This window comes from Kogia breviceps, chromosome 6 (genome assembly GCF_026419965.1).
Source record: "Kogia breviceps isolate mKogBre1 chromosome 6, mKogBre1 haplotype 1, whole genome shotgun sequence".
Taxonomy (NCBI): Eukaryota; Metazoa; Chordata; class Mammalia; order Artiodactyla; family Physeteridae; genus Kogia; species Kogia breviceps.
In genome coordinates, this window is record NC_081315.1 from 29,889,120 (window position 1) to 29,910,078 (window position 20,959).

The window sequence follows — 20,959 nt, forward strand, 5'->3', positions numbered from 1 at the left end:
AGTTCTGTGAAACTTATGAAAGTGCTGTAACAAATGTGAGGATGTCCCAGAAGTGATGTCAGCAAAAATCTCCACAGTAAAGGAAACCTAGGAGATATTTCATGACACTGAAAGCACAGAAGATAAAATGTTGGAAGCTGATACAAACTTAGGAAGGAGTTTGACAAGTGGTCAAGGCACAGAGACGATTCTCACTCCTTATCTTAAGTTACACGGAGAGAAGGGGGCAAGCACTTTCCAAGTACTCTTTTTTTTTTTTTTTTTTTGCGGTATGCGGGCCTCTCACTGTTGTGGCCTCTCCCGTTGCGGAGCACAGGCTCCGGACACGCAGGCCTAGCGGCCATGGCTCACGGGCTTAGTTGCTCCGCGGCATGTGGGATCTTCCCGGACCAGGGCACGAACCCGTGTCTCCTGCATCAGCAGGCGGATTCTCAACCACTGCGCCACCAGGGAAGCCCTCCAAGTACTCTTGATGTATTTTTTCACAAAGAAATAAAATACTTTCATTCTTAATGTTTCTAATGTTTTAAATTAGTGTACTAAATGTGAGTTTTACTATTTCTTTCATGTCCATACATATGTGTATGTATGCATATATGTATAAAAGTGAACAAGAGAATTTTTAATGTTTTGATAAAAATTTTTAAAGGCCATGGAACCATCATAAAATGTCCCATTATTTTTCATAATATTTTCCATTGAAATTATTGATTTCTTAATATCTTTGCATGGTTTCATCTTGCATGGTCATTTTTATAGTGCTGTACCACCGTGCAAAGTGAGGACAGCCTGTAATATTATAGGTTCATTTTACATGTCCAGTTTGGGTCACATACAGTCCAGGAACTCATGTTAGCTCAGGATAAATGAAATCATTGGGTATAAGGGAAAAAAATCCAGTAGTTATAGAATTCTTGCTATCATTGTTACTATTTCATTGTTTTGACCAACTACATTTTTAAACACCAACATTTGACTCTTTAATAAGTCTCGTGAGCTAGACAAAGTATCATAGTTCAAGACACAGATAAGGTGACTCAAAAACTCCATGCTTCTCCCTCAGATAAGCCTAAGAGATATGTGATTACAGTACTTTTTTTGTATTCAGAGCTCAGTTCAGGGCAGAAAGACAGAGAGATGAATAGACTATGACAGCTGACTAAGCAATGAACTGGAAACAGCCCTGCTCCTGGTCAGATCCTGATCTGTTGTGTGTGCTCTTAGAAAGCTTGCTGAATATCTTTGGCCTAAATATGTGACGATGCTACGGGACAGACCTCCAGGCCAACCAGCTGAAGAATCTTTCCACTCCATTCTCAATGCCATCCTGGCCCCAGCCTCGTTCGGAGATTTGGAAAGTAAAACAGACTGGGTCAGGAGTTTCCGTTCAGGTGTGAGGTGGAACCCAGCCCAGGCAGAGTCCAGAAGGAGAAACAGACGCACTAAGCCTGGCCTTGTTCTCGCCTGGCTCTTTAGAGCAATGCTGTGAAACAGGACTTCCTGCAGTGATGGAAATGTTCCCTTTCTGGGCTGTCCAATACGGTAGCCACTAGTCGTAGGTGCATACTGAGCCCCTGCAGTGTGGCTAGTGCCACCAGGGAACTGAATTTTACATTTTATTTCGTTTCAGTTAATGTGAACAGTCCCATGGAGCTAACAGTCACTGTCACAGATAGCACAGCTGTAGAGAAAAAGGCACCAAATTCACCTTTGGAAATTTGTTATTAGAAGACACCAAAAAAATGCACCCATGTTTTGAAGGCCCCACAGATTTACCTTTAGAACCGCTTAACACGAGGCCGAGCTCAGCGCAGACGACAGCACAAGTGATCTCAGAGTCATGGCCTGTCAAGATGGCCCGAGGAGTGGTGGTCTCACCTTAAGGAAAAAAAGATTAAACGAACAAATCAATTCAAGTTCGTGCAGGGGATGACCTTCCTTTACTCAGATTAAATCATCAATCATTCGTTCCTGATTCCCATAATGCTTAAATCTTTAATTCATAATTTGGGAATTTGTCCCCAGATCCTATTTTAGGAGTAGATACAAACTGTCTGCTATAGTTTGGGCCTCTCGCTGTTGTGGCCTCTCCCGTTGCGGAGCACAGGCTCCGGACGCGCAGGCTCAGCGGCCACGGCTCACGGGCCCAGCCGCTCCGCGGCACGTGGGATCCTCCCGGACCGGGGCATGAACCCGTGTCCCCTGCATCGGCAGGCGGACTCTCAACCACTGCGCCACCAGGGAAGCCCTCTGCTATAGTTTGAGGAACACATGTTGCTGAATTTCTAAGCCTTGCGTGATTATCAAGCAACAACAGTTTAAAACAGAACAAAAATAAGACAAAATCTGTATTATAAACCGCCTCAGATACTTTGCAAATACAGATATGAGTCCTTTGATTAGATGAGTTTTGGATGGATGATTATAAAGGTAAGGACTGTGGCTTAATTCGCATTTCAAAGAAAGGTGGCCTCCCCCTCTCCCCCCGTCACCCAGCCCTCCTCCGGGCCAGTGAGACCCCTGTCGTGACGAAGATGGTCTGAAGCAGGATTCATGATACTCAGAGCAGCCCCTCTCTGAAATACCTATTGTCTTTCCCAAGGTTATGCATCATCCTGATATAAAATCTTACAGAGTATATTTCTCCATGGTTCATTCAAAGAACAGAGGGGGAGTAAAACTATTAATATTAAATGTAATTCTACTGATAGTGACTGAACGTTAGGGGAGGAGGGTGAAGGTGGGACAGAAAAAGACTATCCAAATAATGGAAGATGTTTCAAAGCGTCTTCACAGGTATGTACCTCAGTCCCAAACTAAAAGGAGAACTGTGGCTGGCTGTGGAGGCGCCCCACGAGGGGCCGACGCAACGGGCCCCGCCTGTGCCATGCTTCGGGCCAAGCCACAGGAGACACCGAACTCCATCTTTAGCCTGGAGGATACTATTTTAAGCCAAACTGGTCCTCTACTTTTATGGTCTCTGGGGACAAGGCCGTAAAACACCTTCATGAAGCGGACTAGTGAGCAGGACTCCGTCAGCACTCTGCGATTTCCTTGATTAGGACTGCTTTTACAGCAAGATTGACAAGTGACACTGTGTGATCCACAGGGGCAACTGTGCCCAGAAAACAGGTCACTACTACCAGCTGTGGAGCTCTGTGGGAAAGAAGAACTTGTCATCCTGACCCCATACCCTTGGCTATCCTTGGAACGGTCACCTACCCTGAGGAGAGGGATCTGGCAGATCAGGGAAACTGCAGCAGAAACCTACGGTCCTTGGAAAGGCAGATGCTGCTGGTCACAAAAATTAACTAGTGGTTTTTATGATGGTCAATGTGTCCTTTGAAATGTCATGCAGATTTCTGTACACGCCTATGTTTTCCTGGGCGGTGGGGAGGGGAAGAAGGAAAGTAGGGTTTATTGAATGCACGGCCCAGGAGAGGGCCTCTACTGTGAAGACAGGGCCTGGTTTCTGTGCTTCTGGCCCCGCTGCCTCCAGAGCCTGCAGTTACGTCACGTCTGGTCGTATCTCGTAATGATTACAATGCGTTTATTGGAGTGCGTGATGCACAGCCGTGTCCCCACAGCGTCCTTCCTCACTCTTGGTGACTCTTAGGTACTTCTGAGTGAGACGTGGGTGAAAAGGCATCATATCAAACTCTGTTCCACGTTGGCCGTGCTATGTGCAGTCAGACTCAGAAACGGGCTTGCGTGCTTGGTGACCAAGGGAGACCTCAAATGGCATAGGAAAAGGCCAGGGGATAAGTAGAACAAGGGGCTTGGTTTCATTTGATTCACTTTTAAAACTTCTTTGGGGAGAGAAACCCACCTTAATACAAAGTTTACTTGATATTTTCCAAGCCAGAAAGCATTTGTTACAATAGCAGCTATTTTTTTTTTTCCCTTAAACATACAAATTCGGTAAATTTGTTAAGAAAAGAAGCAAGTATTACAAACCTATCTGAACTACTTAACTTTCTGCTGGAGATAAGTCTTGCCACAAAAAACAGAAATATTTTTAAAAGTTACCAATACTTCAGCCCCGATTCATGGGCCCCCCATCCCCCATCCCAAGATGCTCTATATTCCACGAAAATGCCAGACAATGTTAGTTTTGAAATGTCTAATTATACCTGTTGGCAACTTTTTAAAAATCAAGAATTAAAATCATTAAGATCTAAGGAATATATTTTCAGTGTGATTGTTCCTTTTTTGTTTTCATAAGGTACCATTTTATAGGGACAAGATTTGTGTTTTAACTTGAACTGTCTTGGAATTCCTCAGTGGAAAATGAGGGTCTGACGGAAAACTGATGACAACTGAAAGCAATCTAAGTGTAAGCCAAAGTAAACGAAGGACAGATGGATAGTGGGGACACAGAGGACGTTGTCACTTAAGCATGCCAATGCTAATTTTTTGTTTTCTAGATCTAAGAATATTTCCTCAGGGACATGGGGAGGAAGTGAGAAGATTGCTGTCAACTGGATTTCTTTCTTTAATGTAAAACAGTTGGAATACTGAGAATTTTCTATGACTATAAAGTTAGAGTTTAGGAAGCCTCACAATTTACCCCATAAAGTGAATTAAGATAGAAGCATTCTTTTCTGTAAACTCATAAATAAGATTTTTATAAGTATGCTTTACTTACAAAATAATGTTTTCCAATAATCTACACTGTACCAATCATTTGCCCCTCCACAAATCAGAAGACACATGTACATGCTGTGTAATTTCAAAACTGAAAAGAGATTTTCCTCTTCCTAGGGCCTGATCTCTGAATAAAGGCCTGTTCAATGCCAGGACTCTGGCTTCAAAGTTTGGCAAAATGTTTTCTAAACCAGGAAGCAGGTAAGACAATTCAGGAAATATGGGGGTGGGGGGAAGCAGAAAGGAAAGGGAAGGGAAGGGAAGGAAAGGAAAGGGAAGGGAAGGAAAGGAAAGAGAAAAAAACAAATTGAAAGCATAAGGGTAAACTTATGATCATTGGGTTCTACTCAGGTAACTGGTTTCACAAACACTCACTAGATTTCTAGTAAAAAAGACCCTGCTACTGAACTTTCTTCCCCTTCAAGAAACGCACATTAATGGCCTCTAAAAATCCACATACAACAATATGAGGAGAGGTATCATTTCCTCTAAGAAAAGCCATTTCCAGTCTTGTTTAAAGACTAAAGTTTGTATTCCCTTTATTATATGCAGTGCAGATTGGGTGTTCTTTACATTTTCTCATTAAAAACTCTGTTCAAAATAAATACTTGGATTTTTGTAAGTTTCAATAAACCAAATGTTTTATGTATTAAAAGTTCACTACAGAAAATAGAATTCTATGATATGGGATTTAAATCCAGCAGGTCCAAACTAATAAGTTCAGCAGATATTTTGGGAACCCCTTTGGAATGAAATTATGAATGGTAGAGGGTTGATGGGAGGCGGAACACAGGCTTCATATGTGGCTCACAGAATCTGTTTATTTCTCCATAGTTACATCCTGATACACCATCCTGCAACACAGCAGTAACATCCCACATACCAATAACGATATGCATATGTGTCTGTGTATATTTGTTTGCAAAGCCTAGAAACAAAATCTGGGAATCATATAACATTCTGACTGCAGCACCCATCTAAATCTGCCCCTCTTAACTACCTGTCAACCCACAGAGTTAATACCTAGGGGGGAAATCAGCTCAAATAAGACAATACTGGCCATGGATTACTTTTTCAAAGACCCCAAAGCTACGGCCATCTCTCAATGAAGTCTCTAAACTGAGTAAGGAGCAGGGGAAAAAGTCTTCTGAAAAATATCAGGTTAATTCTTTGATAAAAATTTGCAGTAGTTAATGGATACAAAAAGTCTTTACTTTTGCTTTCTGAGATAGTAGGATCTACCAAAAGCTAGGTCATAAAGCAGAACACATTCCCTTAAGAACCTTTTAAAGTCTTACTGCTTGAAAAATTGTCATGGCTTTCAATAAAGCTGAAGAGAAAAATTTATCTTGCTGCTAGTTTAAGGGACTACACTTCAAACTCTTCTTAAAGAAAAATAGAAAGAGGATAGACTTCTTGGACTGCTTTGGAAAGCTTGAGCAATTACTTCAAAGGAAAGGGTGTCTTTGTCCGGAGAGCAGGTTTATGACTACTGATGCAAATCCTAACCAAAGGCTGAAAAGGATACTCAGTGCATCTTTATGGACGGCCTGAAAGGAAGATGAACAAGTCAAAGATTAAAGACAATCCAAATCCTGCCACGAATACCAGGACACACCAGTTTTCACAGATGTGCTTTTCTCAGTACGTAATAACCAAATATCAGTTCCTAACTTACAGACACCATTATAACAACCCAACTTGCATTTAAGCAGCACAAGATCTCCGCAATACCCACTTAGCATTTATATTGGACTTATGTTTTAAAATATTACGTGAAATGTTTTACACCATTAGGCAGAATAACAAATGCTGCTATTAAATGTGTTTCTTTGGTGGCTTCATAACACTAAGTGTATTTCTCCATCAAATGGACTATGACCTGAAAGAAGAGAAGGAGGAGACGGTAATTTCTCTAGTATCTGTTCATAAATATCCAATGAGAAAAATATTTCAAAAGATCTGTCTCCATTAAGGCAAAGAGGATTAAAAGCTAGGTAAAAATAGACCTGACATGTTATTTCTGGCAAACTCTGAGTTACATTTTTAAAAATGAATAAAGTTCTTGGTATTTTTGGCACCGTCTCCTCAGTCTTAATGAAAATTAAATTACTTTAAAAAGGCACTGCAAAGTTCTCATTAGCAGTTTAAACGTGTTGTTATTAGCAGAGAGAGAATTCCCTTCATTTACCTTTTTCATATCATCTATCATGAAATGAAGGGCAGTTCAACACTTCCCTAGTCTTAGTTTTCTAGAAATAAAATTAGCTCTTCCAATTAATACTTAGTTTAGATGACTCTTGGGACAGAAATTAATATTTCCCATTTGTCTACTCATTCATTCCTTCACTCCTTCACTAAATAACATTTACTGGGTAAGTATTATGTGCAATGCACTGTGGAAACAAGGAGGGGAATAAAATATGACCTTGTATTTGCAAATAGTTTGATTTTAAATTGTCATTGGATCAGGTTTTGTTGACCTTACTATAAGCCTGCTAATTATAATTACAAATATCTATTATTGGAAAGGTCAAAAAGCTGTACTGAAGCCCAAACTATTTATTACAACTTAATTTTTATATAAAATGAATATTTACCATCAATTAATGAAGTCCTAAAATTAAAAACAACCAATATAATTTTCCAGGTTAGTAAAATCTAATACCATCTGACCTCTTAGAGACATAAAAAACAAAAAAAAGAGGGCTTCCCTGGTGGCGCAGTGGTTGAGAATCCGCCTGCCGCTGCAGGGGAGGCGGGTTCGTGCCCCGGTCCGGGAAGATCCCACATGCCGCGGAGCGGCTGGGCCTGTGAGCCATGGCCGCTGAGCCTGCGCGTCCGGAGCCTGTGTTCCCCAACGGGAAAGGCCACAGCGGTGAGAGGCCCGCGTACCGCAAAAAAAAAAAAAAGAAAAAAAAAAAAAGAAAATCGAGGTGTTATACATGTCAGCCATTTCCTAAAGCTGGATACTTTTTGTTTTGCACATGCCTTCTGTTCCACTTTAATTACATTTGATTACTGGAAACATTCATCAACAAAAAAATTCATATGAAAATTGAATACTAAAGTTTCTCACGTGGCTCACACCATAATGGTAAATCGAGAGAGAGGAAATAAATGGCTTTTCTGAAGGGGAAATGAGGTTAGTTGTTAAATGTTTCTTAAATCTTTCCACTAACTTCCTAATTTTTCAATGGGAATTATAACACTACATTTTAATTATACAAAGAGAAATTATTTGAGTTTGTTCTATTTATTCCATCTCTACCAACTCTTCCCTCTCCTTTCATTATGGCCTTTTTGGTGAAAAAATGTTGATTTGGTTAAACATATACACTACAGAAAACAAGCCATAGCTGCATTTAGTTGTTTTTTTTTTTTTTTTGCGGTATGCGGGCCTCTCACTGCTGTGGCCTCTCCCGTTGCGGAGCACAGGCTCCGGACGCGCAGGCCTAGCGGCCATGGCTCACGGGCTTAGTTGCTCCGCGGCATGTGGGATCTTCCCGGACCAGGGCACGAACCCGTGTCTCCTGCATCGGCAGGCGGATTCTCAACCACTGCGCCACCAGGGAAGCCCCATAGCTGCATTTAGGATGTGACAACCAACAGTAAAATTTGGTAGCTTCCTTTTGTAAATAACTTAGAATTATTAATGCAAGACAATACAGTATTGGTACAAAAAACAGTAATACTAAGTTCTTGATTTATAACGTTTCTCCTCTTCTATAATATATATATCAATATATCTCATATAAGCTTATATATATAAACTTAAACATACATACATAAGTTTATGACAATGGAATCATCTTCTAAGACTACATTGGAAAATGGGTTTGTGTGAGTATATACCAACAACTGTATACTTAAAGTATAACCCTAATGTGTAATAATATTTAAAGAGTACAAAATCCTATCATGACATATACTGTCTTAAGAACTCAGTACTAACAAAATTATCTCTATATTGTCCTTTGCAAATCCTAAGATGGCTTGACAAGGCTGTATCAAATTCTCTACAGATGATGAGCCAATGAAATCAAATTAAAAATGCTGTACAGTTTAGTGGTTAAGAATGGTGTCTCTGGCCTAGAGTGCCTGGGTCTGAACCCGGGCTACAGCACTGCCAGCTAGGGCACCTCCCTTGGGCAAGTTCTCATAGTTCTAGTAAGATCTAGGAACTTCAAAACCCAGGGCAGAAAGTAGAGGCACACGAATACTCTCTCTGTGCCTCATCTATAAAACAAGGATCATACCAGGACTACAATGAGGATTAATGAGTTACTACGCGAAGTGTTTAGGATGGTGCCTGGTGTGTAGTGAGCGCTCAATAAGTATCATCTCGTAGTACAAGCAGTAGCAGTATTTTCACCCTCTGTTGCAGACCCTCTCTCCAGCAAAAGTAAAATATCTGATCCTGTGCCACATAAACGCCAATTAGAGATGCTTCTCATTACTACTGTTTCCAGTCAGGGAGAAAATATACCTTCATTTCTAGAAATTATACTTTGAATTCTCCCATTCCTCCTTTTCTTAGACTTTCCAACCTTCCCTGACAATCCATTTAATTCTGATACAATAAGGGCATGAAGCCTAGGGCAGGAAGGGAAGGTACATTCCAATAATTAGGTATTTTCCTCCCCAATAAAATATCTTTATTGTCTCTTATTATCAAAATAATACATGCTCATTATAAATCATTCATATAATTTAGTAAATTATGAAGAAGAAAATGAAAAACTGCCTCTAAATTCCACTACGTAAAAACAATCATTGCTAACATTTACTGGTTATCGTTAGATTTTTTTCTATATGTAAATATACATAATAATATTAAATAAATATATGTATATAGTAAATATACATATATACATACAAGGTATACAGACACAGACACTTAAAATATATCATATTATACATGTAGTTTGGTGATCTTTTACACTTAACAATACAGAGACCATATCCTTCCATGTCAATGTCACAATGCATAATACGTTAATGGCTGTACAGTCTTTCATTGTGTGGACATATCAAACTTAACTAATGTACTTCTTTTATCCTACTCTCTTGAGACTTTTTCACTTGCCAATTCCCCACAGACGGGCTTATTTTTGGCTCTAATTCACTGATAGCTCCTGTAGCTGCATATGAGTGTCTAGTAAACATAAACATTATAAAACTCTGCCTCCAAAAAGGAATGCAGATACTTAGAAAAGTTGTTGAAAGGAAATCTTGTTCATATTTTTTGAAAAGTAACATTTCCATTCTTATGAATATGAAAATATATGAAAAATGAAAACATAACTATTTTTATCTATCTATCCTAAATACCCAAGTCACATAAAATTCTTTGTAATTTGTCCTCCTTAACACTTTTAAGGTTCCTTTGTTAAAGATACATAAGTAAGCCAGTAGTGAAAAGTATAGAGGGTTTTCACATCTTTAGCTATTAGAAACATCCTGGATTTGACACCAAAAGCAAAGGCAACAAAAGTAAAAAATAAACAAGTGGGATTACATCAAGCTAAAAAGCTTCTGCACAGCAAAGGAAACCATCAACTAAATGAAAAGGCAACCTATGGAATGGGAGAAAATATTTACAGATCATATCCCTGATAAGGGATTAATATCCAAAACACATAAAAATTCATGTAACTCAACACCGAAAGAACAATCTAATTTAAAAATGGGCAGAGGCTCTGAACAGACATTTTTTACAATGAAGACATATGGATGGCTAACAAGTACAGGAAAAGGTACTCAACATCACTTATCACCAGGGAAATGCTTACCACAACGAGATACATCTCATACCTGCTAGAATGGCTTTTATCAAAAGGACAAGAAATACTAAGTGTTGATAAGAAAGTGGAGAAAAGGGAACCCCTGTGCACTGTTGGTGGGGATGTAAATTGGTGCAAACACTGCGGAAAACAGTATGGAGGTTCCTCAAAAAATTAAAAATATAACTACTATATGATCCAGTAACTCCACTTCTAGGTATTTATCTGAGGGGAATGAAGACACTAATTCAAGAAGATATTTGCACCCCCATGTTCACAGCAACATTATTCACAATTGTGAATGAACATTATTCACAATGGACAATGGACATGGGAACAACCTAAGTGTCCGCTGATAGATGAGTGGATAAACAAAATGCTGCGCGCGCGCACGCACACACACACACACACACACACACACACACACGATGGAATATTATTCATCCACAAAAAAGAAGGAAATCCTGCTATTTGTGACAACATGGATAGACCTTAAGGGCATTATGCCACGTGAAATAAGTCAGACAGAGAAAGACAAATGCTCCATGATCTCACTTACGTGTAGAATTAAAAAAAAACAAAACAACCCACCAAATTCATAGATACAGAGAACAGACTGCCAGAGGTGTCTGCCAGAGGTAGGGAGTAGGCGAAATGGGCAAAGGTGGTCAAAAGGTACAGACTCCCACTTATAAAGTGAATAAGTCCTGGGGATGTAATGTACAGCATGGTGATTATAGTTAATAATACTGTATTGTATATTTGAAAGTTGCTGAGAGAGTAGATCCTAAAAGTTCTCAGCATTGGAAAAAAGTGTGTAAGTATGTGTGAAGATCGTTTTGTAATATATACAAATATCAAATCATGATGTTGTACCCCTGAAACTCATATAATGTTATGTGTCAATTATATCTCAATTTTAAAAAAAAAAGAAAGAAACATCCTGACCCCGCTCACCCTAAGGAAATAAAGCAATCTCTCAGTTGTAGAAAGTTCCAAGCCTATGAGAAGAAAAGCTAAAAAGCTCAACGGTCATGAAGACCTCAGCTAGGAGAGGCAGAAAGAATTCTAAGGATTTTTTTTCCTACCTAAAAACACTTCAAATCCAAAATATGAAGTCTGACCAAACCTCTTTGAATGTGAAAAAAATTACTTTTAAAAACAGGGCAACTGTAAAAGAAATCATCAGAGGCATTTAATACTTAGTTTCATATAAAAAGGGGTCTCTTTTCATGAATTCTCAGGACTCTCTAAAGTACAACACGAGGTGCACATGCACCAAGTTGTCATATAATTTCTCTAAAGAAGCAAACTCTTTGGAAGGTGGTAAAGTCAGTCTAACATGCTGTTCCAGGAGGTCTTCATTAAACAAATCCTTGGTAGTTCTACAGTAATCTCCCTCTCACTCTTTCTCTCTCTCACATGCAACATTCTAAAAGCAGAAGGCTCCCGATTTTAGGCTTAAAAAAGGGAGGGGGAGTGAGGAAGCAGCTTGTAATTTCAGAGTCTATTCAGTCTCAAGTAAATGAAAGAAGACACATTTACCATTTTCTTCAAGAGACTATACTTAGTTGACTAGAGAGAATGTGTACCTTCTAACTAATGGTTAATTCCAGCCATTGTTTGAAATTAAATTTCCTATCTGAGCATAAAGTATTAGACAATTTTCTTTGATGTTGCACTATTAAAGCCTACATATGAAGATACTCAGTTCCAATTTGAGGGCATAAATCATCAGTTCTTCTGTTCCCATGTTGATATGGTCAGAGCCTACGGGCTGAATGGTATAGTCATTTTTTTTCTGCAACTAAACAAGGTAAATAAACGTGATATATTGGCACGTCACCCCGCCACTCTGCATATGGTGCGCATTAAGGTTGTATTCATTTGCCACATGAATATAATTCCTTTTACCACATCTACTATTAGTTACAAGCAGTAAATACAGAGTTGTTTTGCTGAAACGGGAGGGCCTGCATTACATCATGGAGCACTAAACATCCTGGACCTTCTGGAGAATTTCATAGACATAGTTTTAATGTCACCTGAACTTGAACGCTGCCAACATATTGCTTCAAACACTGCTTGATGAATTCTTCAAGGAAAAAAGGAAAATACAGGGCAATCTTAGTGTTAGTGCAATAGTGCAAACCAAAAGTAGGGCCACGAGGAAAGTTCTTGATGAGATACAATATAAGAACTCATGTTCTTGACAAAGAATCAGATGGAGTCATATCCCAGATATAAAAAATGTATTTGTTTCAAACGTTGCTTTCATATTCAGAATCTAGTGAACATAAGGAAACTAAAATTAAAATATCATCTAAACAAGTTTCTCCAACTGTAGCTTACTGAAGACCTGCGATTAATAAGAGTTTATTTCATGACAAACTGTGATGCTTTGTTTCACTAGGTATATATTGTGTTTACTTTTTCCTTAAACAAAATATTTATTATATAACATTCCAAATCCAGATTAGTGCAGGGCAAAAGAAGAAAGTTATTTCTTTTACAAACTCATATGGTTCAAACACAGATGTACATACCTTGACATTTGTGAACCATAAATAATACATCACAGGCAATTAAAAACAAAGTACACCTGTTTTAACAAGTACTGATCTTCAGTTTTACCAACATTAAGTCCCCAAATGCATCCAGCAGATGGTGCTCTAGGACGCCTACTTACGGGGAGTCATACTGCTTGTGTTACATCCACCTATATTTTTGGCAAGACAAAGAATAAGGATTTATCGGTAGCTTAGTAAAGCGTATTAGACTTTACGATAAAAAGGACATAATTCCTAAATATGTGCACAAAAATACACATATGCATAATAAGCACATGTGCACAGAAGCAACCAGTAAATAAGTCACACCTGGACATATTGTGATACCACTTTTCTTATAGACTTGATGAGCAGGTTATGTATATCAGTGGTATTTATGGTCATATGGCAAGATCATTCTAAAGTCATTAAAAAAAAATTTAGAATGCCTTAAAGTTAGAATTCATTTTTAATTATAGCAGGAATGTCTCATTAGGGTGATACTAGTAAAATTAACAACAGTAGGATTTACGGTAATGACTTAAGTGATTGATGAGAGTATAACAAAATGAAGTTTTAGACAGAGAAAAAGCAGGGCAGCTATGACATACAGTACTTTAAAAAACAGCTCTGTGGTCTGTTTGTGCTAGCCTTATGGTTAATAAAACCTTCCTTCTCATTGACGGTGCTGAAATATTCTTAAAGAACAGAATCTGGTTATGAAAAAAACTTTTTTCTTTTTTTCAGTAGACGCCATTCCCATAAAGGAGAAAGCTGACATAGATTAGCATGTCTGATTGCAAAGAGGAAAAAAAATGCCACCTTTCAATCAAATCAAAAACAGAATGCGAGAATGGAAAACTACTTTACTGAAATACTACACAGCATCTATGCAACACCTCATAGTCAGCGACCATTTTCTTCTAAAGCTAATCAACTGTGGCTTTTAAAAAATTACTCAGATACCTAAAAATGCTTAATAAGCATTTACATTTAGAGGCTTAATAAGTATTTGATTTTAAGTTTATGATCTATTAATACAATATAAAAATAGTGGATAAATAACTCTTGTAAATTTTCACCTTGATTACAAGATCATTTTAAAGTTTAAAGTATTTAAATGTCAGTTGAATGCATCAGGGAACATTTTCTTCAAAATTTGGAAATGTACAGTCTGGATAGAAAAATGAGTATTCCAGGAAAAGCATTTTGGTGGACAAGATTCAGTTCTAAAACACACAGAGTACTAGGGCAAAGAGAGAGATGCTTCCATGTAGAAAACGTCTTTCTTTGAAATGTTCTTGGTTAATTTTATTTTAAAAATCTACAACTAAATGGAATCCTATCTTAATTTTTCTCCTCCTTAAGAAAACTGCATCCCACAGGAGATAACTATCACAAGACAACAGAGTCAAAAATGAAACACTATCTTTCATATAGGAAAATAAGGCTTTTGCTACATAATCTAGGCAGATTTCATAAAACATGTACATCCTTTTAAAAGCCTCAAGTTATACTATATATAGGTTTTATCCAGTTTGAATTAGCCTGATTTTACCTGAACAATGTGCTTATTAACTGTGGATAACATGATTTTTAAAAAAATAGTACTAAAGCTAACAACGTTACATACAGCATTAATATTAGATTTGGAGAAAATGGCATAGGCTTATGACACTAGCCAGTAAAATTACTAGCTTATTCTCATGATTTTTAAAATAAAAAAGCTAAATACTTGAATGAGACCTATAAAATGCAGGAAAAGCAATAGCCTAGTTTTTAAAAAATTTACCCATTTTCCTTCCAAGCAAGAAAAAAGTCTAAATTCAAAAATTTAAGTTGAGGCATTGTATGCATTTAGAGACCACACTGACGTTATGTATATAAAAGCCTGACTACTTCTTAAAGGTCAATTATATTTCATCCAAGAGATACAACACAGAAATAAGCATAACCTAAAATTCCTCATCTGAAAAGCTGTGACTTCAGCGGCTGCGTCATGGAGCCATCAATGAGCCACAGGCTTATAAAATCCGAACCAGCTCTCATGAATGTTTAAAACAGTTCACACGTGGTAAATATGTCTTTGTTTTTGTTTTTCATTTTCGTTTGAAAAGCTTAGACTGGCTTGTTCATTTTTCTATTCTAATGTGTGGAAATTCTCATTATATGAAAAAGTGCCTATTTGTCTTTTTCCCAGATTCATCCTTCAAAGCTAAAGCAAAATTAAATTGGGACATCAGATGTTATAAAAGGGCCCAAAAGGCCAAGGTTCACTTTGAGAAAGGTAATTTAATTTAGTCAAGATGCATTATAATTTTCTAAAATTTTTATTAGATGTGCTGTTACGTTATTCTTTTTTTTTCCCTTTTCATTACCAGCATTACTAAGAGTTATTGTCCACCATACTGCAGACAATGAGGGTATAGATGAAGTGCTTTATGAAACAAAGAACATTATAATATATACTCTAATGCCAGCAAGATGGTGTTTGTGTGGTGATTTATTTGTTCTAAGCATTCTGTGCTTCTGATAACACCTTAAGTCAGTTACTATTGTTGCTTTCATTTCATAGACAAGACAGCACAGCAAAGCTTAGAACTTAGCTTTGTTTTACTCTAAACTCCACGATTTGGTCAGTCCTACCTGATTCATTTCTTAAAATGTCATACATGTAAAAACCATCTCTAGGGTGATTTACAAGGTATTTAAACATACATATATATATATTTCTCCCTTCTGGAAAAGCTGAATATTTCTAGTTTTAAAATATACTTAAATTTTTGAAATGTAACAACAATTACATACAAGTGTAGCTAGGTTTACAGAAGTAGCCTTTAGCTACTTCTCAACATACCCATTGGTAATGACATATAGAGAACATGGTTGGGTCAAAGAAGTAGAAAAAAAAAAAATCTTCTTTTCATTTAGATTGCTATACGTGCATGAAACATCTCACATGATTTTAAAGCAAAAGAAAGCTCTTCCTAAATATTTTCATGTAAGTAACAAAACGGTATACTTATTACCTATGTCAAATCTAGGTTTGTCTGAGATAATTTAGTGAATCTCAAGAACTGAATTTATAGAAACAGGAAAAAAAAGAAATTGAAAGTAGTCACTCATCCTAAAAGGCCAGAAAGGAGCAGAATGTAAGACTCCATAATGAAAAGAACACGAAGTATTTCTCAAAAGAATGTGGAGGGGAAGAAAAAAAAAAAAAAAAAATCCCTGAAATTTACATATTTAAAATTATTGTAATTACATGTAAAATGGGATGTTGTGTAAATACGAGAGATACAGATACACACTACTTCCCCATATAGACACACATACTAAAGTTTGATTTGATTATAAAGACTGTATTACCCATAGCATCACAGCCGTAAAGTTACTTTTCATATTCTATTAGTATAGGGAATTACCCCTGTTCTGATTAAAATAAGAAATACATATTAGGCTCATAAAATAAAAACTTTGATTCACCACCACACCAAACAAAATACATACAAAGCAGACACAACGTTGATAAAAATACTTTGCATATACTTCTTTTAAAACCGTACTGGCTCTTGAGTAAATTTTTTTAGAAGGTTTCACTTTCATACAAATAATATATATTTAATAAGCATAACTTTAAGAAGTCAATTCAAAATATGATGGATTTAAACATATTCAGACTGTTTTATAATTTGGGACTGAGGGACAGAAGTAAGTACCACAGTATTCAGGTAAAGTAATCAGGAACAACATGATCCTTCCTTAACCAAATACACTGCAACTTGCTTTAAATTAAGAAACTGTAAATATTTAAGAGCAGTTAAAATGCTCTACCTTATGAAGTAAAAATCTAAAGCTATTCTTGCAGGAACTCTCCAGTGTTGTCATAATCATTTTAATTAAATTCTCATTTTTCAGGTGGTCCCTTTAATTGTTTTTTCCTACTTCTTAATGTGTTTTTCTAAAGCCATTTCTTTTCTGCAGCTGTGTGCAACTGGTTTTAATGGTAGCTGCTTCCTTTTTTGCCTTCTGTGAATTACAATTTTAAATGGTTACACATTTTTTGTTTTACTGCCTTCAGCATAGTTTCATAAAGATGTTTAAGGCTGTTGGTGAACATTTTCATTTCCCATCTGAAAAACCAAGAGCCAATTTGAATATTCTGTATTGGCCTTTTAGGACCTGTTTTATCTTTTAATATGTAAATGAAAGCATAAAAAGACTGGTTTGTTTCCATGAAATTATAATGTTTTTGCTCTTTTAAAACATGAATTCAATAAACAAGATAATATATGATTGCTCTTTTATGTTATATCTTATTGTTTGTGAATGAAACACCTCTATTTTATTTGGTGACAGCCATTATCAATGAAGAACTAGCATTTTCAGATCATAAGAATAACCATAACATGAAAAATGAGATTTCATGCTTGAATTTGAATTATCAATGGTCACAAGATGTTAATAACAAGGCTATCCAGACCTTTCTTAAATTATAACTAAGAAATTAAAACTACTTGATACTTCAGTTTCACTTTCACCATGATGAAAATAGGTAACTTCACTGCAAAATGTTATTATACATCACTTGTAAAAGTTTACTTATAAAATAAATTGTACTTACTGCCTGGGTTATCGCCAATCCCACTGCTTTTTCCATTCCAGTACCAGAGCAGAAGGGTTGCATCACGTGACCCTGAGAGAATGTAGCAATTTCCCCCAATATATGACTCCGAACGAGTGAGGCAAGTGACGACGTCCCAATGGCCAAACACCACTTGGATCAATTTTCCTGAAATACAAAACAATTTTCTTTAAAACTGCTATTTAAAAAATTGAAAAAATTTCCAGTGATCATTTCACTTAAGAAGGTAATGAAGTTGTGTTAATCCGATTCTGATAATTCAGATTTTATAATAAAATTTGACCTGGTCCAACCTAACAGTTTTCTTTGAATAGTTAACAACAACCACAAAATCAGTTGAAGAGTGACAGTCACATTTAAGACATACGTTAAAACTATTTCAACTAATAATGTTATTATACATAGCTCCTATAAATTACAAATGAATCATGTCTACTGATTAAAGCAGGCCCAGGAAAACCCTTATTTGGAACCATTTCAACAATTTAAGTTACTCTGTATGATTCAAAACAAAGCAAAACTTAGTTGCCTTTCTGTAGATACTCTATCATTCAGACTTCACTAATACAAACCCATATCTGAATTAGTAAAGACAATTTATTTCTTCTATTCTTCAAAGTGATCTATACAAGGACAGTATTAGTCACTTCAGACAGCTTGTTTTTTTTGTTTTTTTTTAACATCTTTATTGGAGTATAATTGCTTTACAATGGTGTGTTAGTTTCTGCTGTATAACAAAGTGAGTCAGCTATACATATACATATATCCCCATATCCCCTCCCTCTTGCACCTCCCTCCCACCCTCCCTATCCCACCCCTCTAGGTGGTCACAAAGCACCGAGCTGATCTCCCCGTGCGATGCGGCTGCTTCCCACTAGCTCTATATTTTATACATTTGGTAGTGTGTATATGTCCATGCCACTCTCTCACTTCATCACAGCTTACCCCTCCCCAGCTTCTGTTTTTCAAATCAGGCTTACATGAACTAAATTTTGATAAAAGAACTAACATATTGTCACCACAATTTGAGCCAGGTCATTCTTTCTTTGTTTTAATTGCCTGAAGGATGGAAGTTCCTGGAGAGGTGGGAGGATGATGAAATTAAGATTATGATGGTTTAACAGTAATGATTAGGGGCAGGGTGAGGACGGGGATATCCAGTAAACTTACTGTGTATCTAGGATGTTAAACACAGGATGAACTGTTCACATAACAGTGTGAGAAAAAGACCTTTTAGATTATTTTTGCTTAATCAGATATGGTGTTTATAATTCACACAAACTTGTCTAAAGAATTAAATATCTATAGCAGCCCTTCCACTCTCTCCCTATAGTTTCTAGCTAACGTTTCTCTTTGAAATGTCTAGAGAATCTACAAATGAATGTCATAGAATGTCTACCCTTAATGTGCAGCATGAGTGTTTCTTCTTTTTTTCAAATAAGCATTTCAGTGGGGTCATAAAAAATACAATTCAGATGTTCAAGATAAAAACCATTAAGCTGGAAAAAAAATCAGTATGCCTAAAAAGTTTATATGTTTAACTTGGAACACATCATAACCTATTCTAAAGCTTAAGGTCTCAATTAAGTATTGGTATCTACACATATCTACATGTATAAACTTTTCAAGATAACAATACATAGAACTAAAAGAGTATTTCCACTAAATTTTTTAAATTATTGGTTTTAATAAACCCAAAGCTTAATATAAAGTCTGCAAATTTATAAGTAAAATACTGAGATGTACTTTATCCAAATCAGATGGAAAGTCAAATACAGTGTTTTCTCTTGTACACAGTCTACTAAGAGTAACTTAAGATTAGATTCATATCAATCTCAAATTGCAAAATTAATAAAGGACATTTTTTTCACCTATGGATAAAGACTTTAGTCAAAGCAGGTATTTTAACTGCTAAATGTTCACTTCTGAATTTCTTCAACCTTTTAAAATGACACCAAAACATTTGTTTTAAAAATTAGCTTTTATCAGGCTTCCCTGGTGGTGCAGTGGTTGAGAGTCCGCCTGCTGATGCAGGGGACACGGGTTAATGCCCTGGTCCGGGAAGATCCCACATGCCGCGGAGCGGCTGGGCCCGTGAGCCATGGCCGCTGAGCCTGTGCATCCGGAGCCTGCGCTCCGCCACGGGAGAGGCCACAACAGTGAGAGGCCCGCATACCGCAAAAAAAAAAAAAAAAAAAAAATAGCTTTTATCAATAAAGAATATGGTAAGAAGTCAAGACTTTCTAGAATAAAAAAATTGAAAAGAAGAAGGCAAATTAAATATTAAAAATCTAATAATTTTTGCATCATTTCCAATTTATATGAAGGACAAAGTAGAGAGGTTTAGGGGTAAAATGGGTGGGGTTAGATTAGAGGCAGGCCTTACTAAGGATGAGACAAAAGTTAGGGAGCTGAATGCACTCTCATTCGAAAACTGAAGGTTAAATCAGTGAGTTTTAACCACTGAGAAAACTGAACACCCCGTAATGTGATTATGTTTTTGACTTCTGTACGTACAGTGACTTCTGCCTCAGCCTACACTAAATGCTGAGAGCATGTCCACTACAGGAGTGATTGAAATGGGTTATTTAGAGTAGGCCTATGTAAGATGTGATACCCATCAGTTCAGTGGGTTGTAGAAGTGAGGGTGAGTAAAGCAACTACAATTAGGTACTTGAGGTCACGGCATACAGGAAACCCAAGTGCTCCACGTACACCAGGAGGCTTGCAAAAGAGCAGCTATTTGCTTGGAAGATCGAGATGAGGGAGTGACTTTTAAGTATTTACATCTAAAGAGTTTCATATTTTAATACAAATTAACTTCATTCTCTACAATTTATCCTTTGGGCTCAACTTTGGAAAACATTATTTTTTTCAGTTTGCTTTTTCCTCTTCTGGCAGCCTTCCTTAGCAATATTTGTTATTGCTATGAGGTTGAGGTTCACTCCTCCTAAATAAATCACAGCATATAAATACCTGCTGCTCGTTTTGGTAAATTATTTTCTGATAATCTCATAAGTGTTCCTCAACTTTTATTTTTTGTTTCCTCTAATACCAGTCCACCTCTCCACAAACTAATATCAAATATTACCACAAGTACTAGAATATCTTCTTTTTGACAGAACAAATTTTCTAGTTAATGTTTTATTTGACAGCTATGCTACAAATAAAAAAAAATTCAAGCTCAGGACTCTGCACCACTGAATCTAAAATGTGGCCTGAAAATAATTCCCACTGCTGAGGGAAGGTTTTATTGTTGCCTCTGCTGTTCTGGTTGTGTCCCGAAAACATGATTTATGTTTAAAGAATTTCCTGTTACAACCGTGTTTCTC

General features: G+C 36.9%; 1 protein-coding gene across 2 annotated transcripts in view; it reads right to left on the reverse strand.

Moving 5' to 3' along the window:
* Nucleotides 1–20,959, reverse strand: part of LRBA (LPS responsive beige-like anchor protein) — a 721,911-nt gene that overhangs the window by 11,765 nt on the left and 689,187 nt on the right. For both annotated transcript variants that reach the window (XM_059066707.2, XM_059066706.2), the window contains exons 52-53: nt 17,607–17,774; nt 1,777–1,878 (exon numbers count right to left, since the gene is read on the reverse strand). In XM_059066707.2, coding sequence (XP_058922690.1) covers nt 1,777–1,878; nt 17,607–17,774 — 270 coding nt within the window. The remainder of the gene's footprint in view (nt 1–1,776; nt 1,879–17,606; nt 17,775–20,959) is intronic.